The following is an 11,018-nucleotide window of genomic DNA, read 5'->3' as shown; positions in this document are numbered from 1 at the left end:
ACCATCCACATACGCGAATATATATATATATATATATATATATATATATATATATATATATATATATATATATATATATATATATATATATATATATATATATATATATATATATATATATATATATATATATATATATATATATACACACACACACACACACATACACACATATATACACATGCACATATACACGTATATATACATACATAATAACAGTTACACTCTTAATAATACAATGTTACTGTAAACAGTTAGGTGGAATGTCAAAAACTAATCAGTTGGCAGTGTTGGGAAGGTTACTTTTAAAATGTATTCCTCTACAGATTACAGATTACACACCCCAAAATGTAGTTTGTAACGTAATCCATTAAATTACTTAAAGTGAGTAACGTAATCTGATTACTTTGGATTACTTGATATTGTCATGTTTTTTTAAACGACATGAATGTAGCAACCACATCCTTAAAATTATTGTTTGTTGTCTTCAAATTGTCTGAGCCCAAGTCTCCATGAATAAGCAACTGTTTGCTGTAGAAAAACAAAGACCACGATATTTTAACATAAGAGGTTTTGTCTGTTAAAAGACAGTAACAAGATAAGCCTTTCCTTAACCATATTAAAAAATATTATTGATAGAGAAATTATTTTTTATATGACCTGGTTAGTTCTGGTTTAGTCGTGGTTTAGTCGTGGTTTAGTCCTAGTTTAGACCTGGTTCAGTCCTGCTTTAGTCCTAGTTTAGTCCTGGTTTAGTCCTGGGTTAGTCCTGGTTTAGTCCTGGGTTAGTCCTGGTTTAGTCCTGATTTTAGACCCGGTTTAGTCCTGAGTTTAGACCTGGTTTAGTCCTAGTTTAGATCTGGTTCAGTCCTGCTTTAGTATTAAATTAGTAAGTCCTGCTTTAGTATTAAACCAGGTCTAAAATCAGGACTAAACCAGGACTAACCCACGTCTAGACCAGGTCTTTAGTTCTGGTTTAGTTCTGATTTAGTCGTGGTTTAGTTCTGGTTTTAGACCTGGTTTAGTCCTGAGTTTAGATCTGGTTCAGTCCGGGTTTAGTCCTAGTTTAGTCCTGGTTTAGTCCTGGTTTAGTCCTGGTGTTAGTTCTGGTTTAGGGGCGCACAGGAGGAAGCGCGGTTTACACGAGAAAACACAATCCACACGCGGCGCACGAGACGGCGGTGTCCGCGCTGTAACTACGGAAGGAGACGTGGTCCGCGGGTTCTCAGGTTGATGACGATGATGAAGGTGTGTGTTTGTGTGTGTGTTGTGTGTGTTTGTGTGCGCGTCCACTCATGTGGCAGGTCACTATAGGACAGTAGTGCAGATACTATGAGTCTGTGCAGGCTGTTTTCACCAGTGCCAGTAGCTCCGGTTTCTGTTTGGGTTTCCGGCAATGAGTGGAATTACCGAAATAAAAAAATAAATGAATGGGATGTAGCACAAAATGTGAAAACAGAAAAATACCGCCTTGTAATCCACTTATTTCAGCAAAGTAACTGTAATCCAATTACCTCTCATTGAAACAGTAACTGTAACGGAATACAGTTACTCATAATTTGTACTCTGATTACGGTACATGTAATCTGTTACTCCCCAACACTGTCAGTTGGTCATAATACCTTTTCATATAAATACATGTATATATGTATGTATGTATAAACATACACATATATGCATGACTAAACTTTTGTCTCTCATAAGTTCTCCCTTTAATACTGACAATTTTGACATTCCAAACCGCTCCAAAGCAGCAAACATCTTACATGAGCAGGTGGTCTGTACGTGTACGTTATTCATTCAAATGAATAACATTCGATAATATTTAAATATACACATATTGAAGGAATACCAATGATAATTTACTTAGTGTGATACCTTACTGCTTAAAAAGTTTCCAGGCTTGCCAGTATAGGAAACCATAGTTCTTGAAAAATGTGTCCATAATTATTTTTTTCAAGAGTTATTTTTTCCAAAGGTAGAAATTCTGACAATTGACTCGTAAATAGCCTAAATGTAGGAGGTAAATCATCTTTCCAAAGTAGTAGTATACATTTCTTTGCAAAATATGTTATAGAACACAGTTTCTAATGATTTGTGATTTTTTCTCCAAAATGGAACAATATGAGGACATGTTCAAAATATGTGGCAGTGGTTTGCCTCCAGTGCACCACATGTCTCCAACAGTTTGACATTTTGGTGTAATGTTTTTCCTGGACTGGTGTTTTAAAAAACCTAACCAGATTCCTCCAACAAAATTCTCTCCATATTATTGAGTTAGAAGTTTTCCATTGTATCTCGCAGAAGTTTTCCCATTCCTGATCAGATCTAGTTAGATGTCTCTCCTTTTCCCACTTTTGTTTCTCATGGTGTAATATTCCTTTTGTTTGCTGCAGTCCTTTATAGAGTCTTGAAATTATCTTTTGGTTGTTATTTACAATGTATGTATCCACAAACACCTTAATCAGGAGATTACTTAAATATTTTTCTTCAGGAATCTTCAATAGTTTTCCAATGAACTCTCTAATTTGGAGGAATCTAAAAAAACATCACTGTTATTTAAACCATGCCCTGTTGTTAAAGTTTGAACATTTTAAATTTTCCTTTGTTGTGTAAAGGTACAGTGTGCAGTTAACCCCTGTGAAGCCCACTCTTTAAACCTTACATCAAATGTATTTGGTGTGAAATCTTTATCATACTCACATCGTCTCATCTACTACTACATCTTTTAAATTGTTTTGTTGTATTAATTTATTCGACAGTCCTAGAGACAAGGCCATAAATGGGTTTCTCAAGTTATTGAATTGGTCCAGTCTAACTTTTTCCCCAATAAGTTCCTGAAATGGATATTATTCACTTACTGTTGCCTCCTCAATGATTTTTCATCTACCAAAATATTCTGGATTACATAGACACACCAATGGTTTCAATTGTGCACTGTGGTATTTGATTCTTGGTCTTCTGCCCTGCCAGATGTACAGTGTTAGATTACAGTTACTTGATTGAAATAAATGGATTACACAGAGGTATTTTCCTATTTTCATATTTTGAGCTATATTCCTTTTTTTTTTCCCGGTAATTCCACTCATTGCCGGACACTAAACCAGGTCTAAACCAGGACTAAACTGAGTCTAAACCTGGTCTAAACCAAGATTAAACCAAAACTTAACCAGGTCTAAACTATGTCTCAAACAGGATTTAACAGGACTAACTCAGATCGTGTCTCCTCCTCTTCTATCAATAATATTTTTAATTTGGTTAAGTAAAGACTGGGCTTTTTATGTTCTTTTAGCAGACAAAACATCTTATGATAACATGTCTTAGTCTTTGCTTCTCTACAACAAACCAAGTAATCCAAAGTATTCAGATTATGTTACTCACATAATCATCATCATCATAACTTAATGGATTCCGTTACAGACTACATTTTGGGGTATGTAATCTGTAATCTGTAGGGGAATACATTTTAAAAATAACCCTCCCAACACTGCAGATGTATCTTGAGATAAGTCTGTCCCACTCCTGGAACTGTTGATCTGGTAATTCTATGGGAAGGGATTGAAACAGGTAGAGAAGTCGGGGTAGAATATTCCTTTGAACTGAGTGGATTCCTGATCCAAAACTGAGGAGGGGTATAGCACTCCACCTCTGTACATCATCTTTAATTGCCTGATTTAATGGCTGGAAATGATCAGAATACAAGTTTGACAAATCTTTGGAAATTTTAACTTCCAGGTATTTAATTTTGACTGCTCCCCAGTTCAGTGGGTATTGCCCAGACATACATTTAGAAAGTCTATACTGGCTTAGACCACTGCCATGTCACACTGCCTCGCTTTCTTGTCACACTTTTTCTTCATGTTTTATTACGAAGAATTCAAGACTTTTTGTGTGTACAGGCTTTTCGGGGTTGTAAATATTTTGGCCCCGTACATTTACAATCTCCTCTTATGTCTCATGATGCTATTGTTGATATGTATGAGCTTAAATTATTCAGTTCAGTAGTTGGGTTTCAAATGATGTCACAACATTGTATAGGCCATCTCTGTTTCAAAGAGAAAATGAATATTGTTCAAATGCACATGTCTGTGGTTATACAGCGAGTTGGAGGGTCAGCATTAGTGAAATGACCTTTGGATATTTCATGGCAAAGTATAATGTAATCCACAGAAAAAGCTGAGAGTATGACATCCTCACATTCTAGAATCTAACTCCACATTTCACACAGTTTCCACCAAACAAGACGACACTTGTATTTTAATAAAAACCTTTATTTTCAGCTAAAATACACAAAACATAGGACGGATATGAACAAATATTAATGAAGACAAACACCTCAGAACAAACTCTTTTTTTACATTTTAGATTTTTTTCAACAAGCTTAAAAAACCCCAACACACATTTAAATACATTTTCCACTAAATTCATCTAATAATTTTAAAGCTAGCAACAACTGGTTGAACTGGAACGTAAAGCAACGCCATGCAACTTTTCGGTGGCGGCTTGTCACCTGTATGACACCATGGAAAATCAGAAGTTCAAACTCTACTTAGGAATATTCACAATGGAGATTGATACATTTAATATCATACAGTGGAATTTTATCTAAAACAATACAGTTTCCATGGTGACAAGCAGGTGGAAGCCTTCCTCCAGGCCATGTTTGAGCCAGGCATTTATTATTATTTTTATTTTTATTTATTTGGCTAAAAAAAAGTTACACGGTGGCTTTAAAGCTAAATATTAGTTGAAGTTTGAGCATGATAATCTAGGTCAAATAACTAAATGAATATGAACTGATCCAAAGCCTTAAACTCTGGTGTGACTGAGTCCACAGTGAAGAGACTGTGTAGCAGAGTGTGGATGTGAGTTAGAGCGACGTCTCCAGGCTGTGCAGGGGGCTTCCAGGGCAGCGCTGCAGTGTGGAGTTCCTGGACTCCGACAGGAGCTGTGGCCCAGTGATGCGTTCAGGACCCGTGTTGTTGTTAATGTTGGAATTCTGCGATGTGTTGGACAGGTTCAGCACGTGTGGCAGGTGCACAGAGTTGCGGTTGGTGGGTGGCTCGTCCTCGTCCACCTCGTCGATCAGGGGGATGTGCGTCTCGGAGTCGTCGATCCTGAACTCGGGGTGAGTCATGAAGTTGTGGATGGAACTTCGTGATTCAGGCGTCTCCAGTCCCTCGTATGGAGACACACTGTCTCTGAAGGCATTCACCACACGGATCTGAGGACACAGACACACGGGACGTGAGAACAAGTCACAAACAAATCTCTAGTATGTGCTCGTCATACAGTATGTGCTGCTTGTTCATTATAGGTGCTTATCAGTGCTCGAGCTGCTATGATCTCTGAAGTGAACCTGTGTGTCAGTGGATCTGACTGCTCAGCCAATGATGGTATGTGCCACTCACAACCTCATTTCCATCTCCTCCGTAGACTGTATATATATAAATGGACATAGCTAACATGGCTAACACTCTATAGTCACCGGTGTTCCAAACATAGACCGTGTATATGAGTGGACATAGCTAGTGCACTAGCTGCCATGTGCCAAGTAAGAAATTCACCAGGAGGCTCTTCCGGCTCCTTCTGACCCTGGCTCCAAGTGACTTCCATTGGAATATAATCGCCCCTCTTCCTGTGACTGCCGCTGTGAGCCTCATCATTTTGGTCTTAAAGTGTTCTTATTAATCCGCTCTACATGATCCTGAAATTTTTTTTTGCTATTTTGTCCATTAAAAAAATCGTATTCATAACATAGAGCCTGGCTCCAGATTCACTCCTGTAACTGTGAGCATCAGTCATTTGAGTGGCGCTGAACACTGTGGGTGACATCACACTTTGTCCACTTCCTTCCTTTCTGGTCTCCTCCACTGCAGCTGTGCCTATAATATCAGCTTACTCCCAAAGTGCCAAGTGAATGAATAATGCACAGAACTGTAACGCAAGAGAGATTGCAAAAGGACTATATAAGACAATTCTCTGCATTTGTCCCATTTAAATCTGGTCGACCTGTCAGGAGCAGTGAGCAACCTCACAAAACCAAAGTGCAGTCAGGTTGTTGGTTAGGAGTACCCAGCTGGAGGATTAGCCTTCTGGTCATTTTTTAGACCTTTTAGACCATTTGACTCTTAGAGAATAAGCAACCCTCTGATCTTCAGAAAAGAGAGGTCAGGATCAAGAGTACCTCACTTGCTCCTCAGTGTATAACATATTTGTGTTGTCATAGTGACCTGTGTCTGTATGCGGCTGAATCCTCGGCACCACAGCACGCGGCTCTTCTTCAGCTCCATCTCTGCGTGGTCGATCTCAAAGTCGTCCTTCTGAGGCTCCAGCTCCTCCTCCGGAATCTCGTCTCTCTGCGTGTTGTGTCCAGCCGGCTTCAGGCACGTCAGCATCCGTGTCGGGACACTCGTCACCACCTGGATGTGCCATAAAGCAACAACAGACAGAACCAGAGCAGCGAGATGAGGATTTGAACGGGAAAAAATATGTGAAGATAAGGTTTGGGTCATGAAGAATTAAGAGTTTGTCATCATTTCAGATGGAGAATAGGGGCCTCTACTAACACCAGATAGGCCTAAAATCATGATAACACATTTCAAAGTGTATATATTGCTGAAGAAAATATAGGAGACAAATGATAATACCGATGAACTCACTTATGCCACTGACACAATAATCCTAGAGCAGAATTATCCCCCCAAACTATTCTGAATAGAGGAATGAAAGACTTCAGTAGTTAGTTTAGTTCTACAGTGAGTTATAGAAGTTCTTTATACAGAGCTGTATCTTTCAAACTGGGTTAATAAGACCCCGAAAAAAAAATATACAGTACATATTATATACAATCTACTCAGGTCTATTGAAATAGTTATTTATAAAGTTATCATTCACATTTCTAGTCTGGCATTTGCAGACACCAAAAAATAGGTGCTAAATGCAAATATTTGGTTGCAGACTGGAGTGCTGCGTGTCTTAATGTATTGTGTGTGGAAGCGTGTGTTTGCTTGTTTATTGTGAGTAAATATGTGTAAATATGTGTATAATTCTATAATAGTGCACTGTGTGTAAAAGTGTGTGTTTGTGCCTGACCTGTCCCCAGAGCAGGCTGCTGAAGCCGAAGAACACACACCAGAGCCACTGGTCTATGGTGAGAGGGACACAGCTGAACGCCTTCCCTCCACACTGAACAATGACAATCTGAAAACACAGAGAGCACACTTAAGACAACTTTTATCTTTTATTATCTTTTTATATTAAGGTCAATGCCAATATATAAAGTACACTAAGGTTTCTGAAGGCCAAGAACTATTAGGCCAAGAACTTAGAACTGGAACACAAAGAAAACTGAATACTGTCAACTGGATTTAGAGTGAATCAGTTTTTCCAGTAGGTTCTTCAGTTCTGACAGCATATTGCAAGCATTACAGCACATGTTAGAGCTAGAACAATAGATGTTTTTCCTTTCATTCATTAATGTTTACTTTTTCAAGATAAAAAGAATATATCTGTACTATCAGTCTACAAAATGTTCAACTTTTAGTATAGTTTTAGTCGGTACCACAATGAAACAAACACTCTTTCTTTAGACAATAGAGTGTGATTTGCAACATTAAATCATAGTACTTTGTTTTCTATCCCTATGTAATCTTATATGTGTGTAATCCGTCAGTGGTCCAGGTAGGTTCCATAGTGCTCCTATGTGCTCTTATACTGGTTCTGATACAGCTCAACATCACTCAAAGACATTCAGGAAAGGTTCCGCTCTGTCCTGTCAATATGATGGTTTTAGTGCTGTATTGGTTAGTGCCTAATCACTGATCAAAACTCTGACAAAATATTTAAATATTTTAGCTAGCTTAATTTAGCTGTAGTTTTTTCCTTTATAATGACTTACAGTTTTGGTACAAATACACAAATAATATGTTTGTGAGTGTGTGGTTCACCTGCACTGCCAGTGTTCCCAGTATAATGCTGCAGAAGATGGGGTTTTTGAAGACCCCGCTAAACACATTCCTCTCTCCGTGGATCTTTCGAGCATTGAGTTCGTTAAAGATCTGCATCAGGACAAAAGTGTTGAAGACGATGGTGTAGTGGTCAGAGGGAGGCGCGTGGAGAGGAGCGTTTCTGCCACTGTCAATGTCAAACAAGTGCTCACCTGGAACAGACAGACAAGGAAGTTCTTCATATTTAAGTCAAATCATCTAAAATGTCACTGATAATTTAATAATTTAATTTTTTCCTCTGAGCATTTGCCCCTCAGAGTGCTCACTCTGAACCACGGCTCCACCCTGCTCCAGCTGCACACAGAGCAGAGAACACACACACACAGAGCAGCGCTGGGTCAGAGAGCAGAGAACAGACACACACAGAGCAGTGCTAGGTCAGAGACCGAAGAACACACACACAGAGCAGCACCCAGTCAGAGAGCAGAGGAGACACACACACACAGAGGTGCCCCGGGTCAGAGGCACAGAGCAGAGGACTGTTTACATACGGGCTTATTTCGGTGAAAATCACATTTGTACTCGCCTCATGAGACAGGGGAAAGTTTATATTCTTCTCATATTTGATTTAACAAGTTGAAGTCAAGTTTTCACCCTGATGCCGTGAGTGAAAACCCAAGGCCCCCAAGACTGTGGCAGTCCATGCATTAACACAGAGGCACGGCATGCATGCTATTGGGCAGTGTATTGTTCTCAGTCAAAGAGTGGAAGTTTCATTCTGCAGTGAGAGAAGTTTGACTGTTTGAGCCGCTGTGCACCGCGTGGCCAGTGCAAGCTGACTGTGTACAGGACTGTCTGTGTCTGAATCTCTTCTCTAACTTCTTAACAGCAATACAGTGGCTGTTTTAAGTTTGCATCACTCAGAGTCCATCTCGTGTTAAAGGTGCAGCGGGCTCGCCCCTTTCCCTCTGTGTTGCACACAGTATGAACCCGACAGATAGAATATTGTTAATAATAAGGAATGCAGCAAAATAAAACAGCATTTACAATGTGGAAGAATGAATGCAGGCCTGCATGAAACAGGACATAGGAAGTTAATTTATATTTATATTTACAAAAAAATTTAAAATAAAATAAAATACTGACCGGCGAAGAGCAGGCTGAAGATGACGGTAAGCTGGTAGACGGCGTGTCCTAAGATGTTCTTCATCATGGTGCGTGAGATGAGAGGTTTGTTTCGTCCATATGGGTTTCTGCGCAGGAGTGACTCCGTGGGCGGCTCCGTGGCCAAAGCCAGAGACGCAAAAGTGTCCATGATCAGGTTTACCCACAGCATCTGCACGGCCTTCAGGGGAGAGTCCTGACAAACAATACAGACATTTACCAGGGACACACGTAAACAGTGGCTTACACAAAAAAAGAATTATACAGGTTGCTCTTTTTCAACTAACAGCAATGTGGCTGATTTGGACAAGAAAAGCTCTGGGCATTAAAAAACACAATATTTATCTGCATCCTTGTCTCTGTCTCCTGGTGGTAAAACAGATCCATACTGCAGTGCTGTGTGTAAGAAGTCTTGTACCTGGGTTATACAGGCTCCGGTGAATGCCACGATCACAGCCACCACATTGACTGTGAGCTGAAACTGGAGGAACTTGGAGATGGAGTCATAAACGTTCCGACCCCACATCACGGCCTTCACGATGCTGCTGAAGTTATCGTCTGTCAGGATGATGTCCGACGCCTCTTTGGCCACGTCTGTGCCCGCAATGCCCTGAACACAAACACAAAGTCACACACTGGACACTGACTGAGGGAGTCCAGTCTGGTGATTGACATGTGTATCACTCTCATTTGAGTTCTACACCTTTTCAATCTGGGATGACTCTCGCTGAAAATGATTGGGACCTCCTGCACAGACATCTTTCCTGTCCACAAATGCACAAAGCCTTTCCCTCTGCACATTTTTCAATTTCAAGATAATCTCTATTAAAATGGCTGAAGTATGGACATCTCACTCTGTTTGTTTTGGTTCATTTCGGTACTTCGCCTTTGGCTTCTACCCAAACCATAATTTTGCTCCATGATTGGTCCAGTCTCTGGCCCACCAGCAGCCAGATCCTGCACCGGCAGAAGATGGATTCTTATGAGTTTGTGAACTGACAAATATCACCAGAATTCATTCATTGACCTTTTGTGATCTAAACAACAAATCAATTAATAAACTGAATTGCTAAATTATTTGATTAGCAAAATAATGGTAATGCTAATGAACTTATTATATTTACCATGGCAAAGCCCACATCTGCCTTCTTGAGAGCTGGACCATCGTTGGTTCCGTCTCCGGTCACAGCCACGACCTGCCTCTGCTCCAGGATTGTGCTGTCGATGATTCCTGATGAGAGAGTGCCATGTTAAAAAGCAAACACATTACATAACATTGGACAGAGCAGAATATCTATTCGAATCCAACCCTTTGACTGTAGATGCGTGGGACTGACAGACTGACAGTCGTCAAATCATACTGCACAGGCTCTGTCAGGGTTCAGATCCATTCTAAACTTGGTACTCCATTATTCAGCATAATTAACAAATGACTGTGATTGGATCGTTAACTGTGGTAGTATTGTATTATTGTATTGTATTGTAGTATTGCTGTGAGGAGTGAATAAAAACAAAGTAGAAGCTCACCTTTTACCAAAGTGTGTTTGTCAGTGGGAGACGAGCGAGCCAGAACTCTGAGCTTAGGCCAGATCTTGTCTATCCGCTCCTGTTCAATCTGTGGGAAGCGAAGACATGAGAATAAACAAGACATAACAAAGAAACATAAAAACATATATCATATAGTGTTAGGTGTTGTTTCACTGACGTCTCCAAGCTCGTTTCTGATTCTTCGGTTGAACTCTTTTCCTTCCAGACAGAGGAAGTCCTCTCCTGCAGTGAGGATCCCACACTTGGCGGCGATTGCCCGTGCCGTGTTGATGTTGTCTCCGGTAACCATTCTCACAGTGATGCCGGCCTGTTGGCACTTCCTGATGGCTTCAGGCACCTGCAGCAGACGAGGAGAGA

At 40.1% G+C, this 11,018-nt stretch overlaps 1 protein-coding gene and 1 long non-coding RNA gene across 2 annotated transcripts in view; one reads left to right on the top strand and one right to left on the bottom strand.

Annotated features, from left to right (window-relative positions):
• The first annotated feature begins 1,131 nt into the window (after positions 1-1,131).
• Positions 1,132-6,346, top strand: LOC129409476 (uncharacterized). The gene is made up of 3 exons (XR_008632426.1): positions 1,132-1,248; positions 5,018-5,396; positions 6,230-6,346. It is a non-coding gene; the product is annotated as an uncharacterized LOC129409476 (long non-coding RNA).
• Positions 4,308-11,018, bottom strand: part of LOC110163780 (plasma membrane calcium-transporting ATPase 1-like) — a 26,113-nt gene continuing 19,402 nt past the window's right edge. The window contains exons 13-21 of the mRNA XM_055155720.1: positions 10,819-10,998; positions 10,641-10,728; positions 10,238-10,344; positions 9,532-9,723; positions 9,096-9,309; positions 7,950-8,161; positions 7,096-7,203; positions 6,234-6,422; positions 4,308-5,224 (exon numbers count right to left, since the gene is read on the bottom strand). Of these exons, the coding sequence (XP_055011695.1) occupies positions 4,871-5,224; positions 6,234-6,422; positions 7,096-7,203; positions 7,950-8,161; positions 9,096-9,309; positions 9,532-9,723; positions 10,238-10,344; positions 10,641-10,728; positions 10,819-10,998 (1,644 nt within the window). The 3' untranslated portion in view covers positions 4,308-4,870. The remainder of the gene's footprint in view (positions 5,225-6,233; positions 6,423-7,095; positions 7,204-7,949; positions 8,162-9,095; positions 9,310-9,531; positions 9,724-10,237; positions 10,345-10,640; positions 10,729-10,818; positions 10,999-11,018) is intronic.

The sequence above is a fragment of the Boleophthalmus pectinirostris genome, unplaced genomic scaffold (assembly GCF_026225935.1).
Source record: "Boleophthalmus pectinirostris isolate CB_2022bp ecotype Guang Dong unplaced genomic scaffold, ASM2622593v1 HiC_scaffold_2, whole genome shotgun sequence".
Classification (NCBI taxonomy): Eukaryota; Metazoa; Chordata; class Actinopteri; order Gobiiformes; family Gobiidae; genus Boleophthalmus; species Boleophthalmus pectinirostris.
Note: the sequence above shows the minus strand (reverse complement) of the source record. Positions and strands in the feature narration are given on the sequence as shown.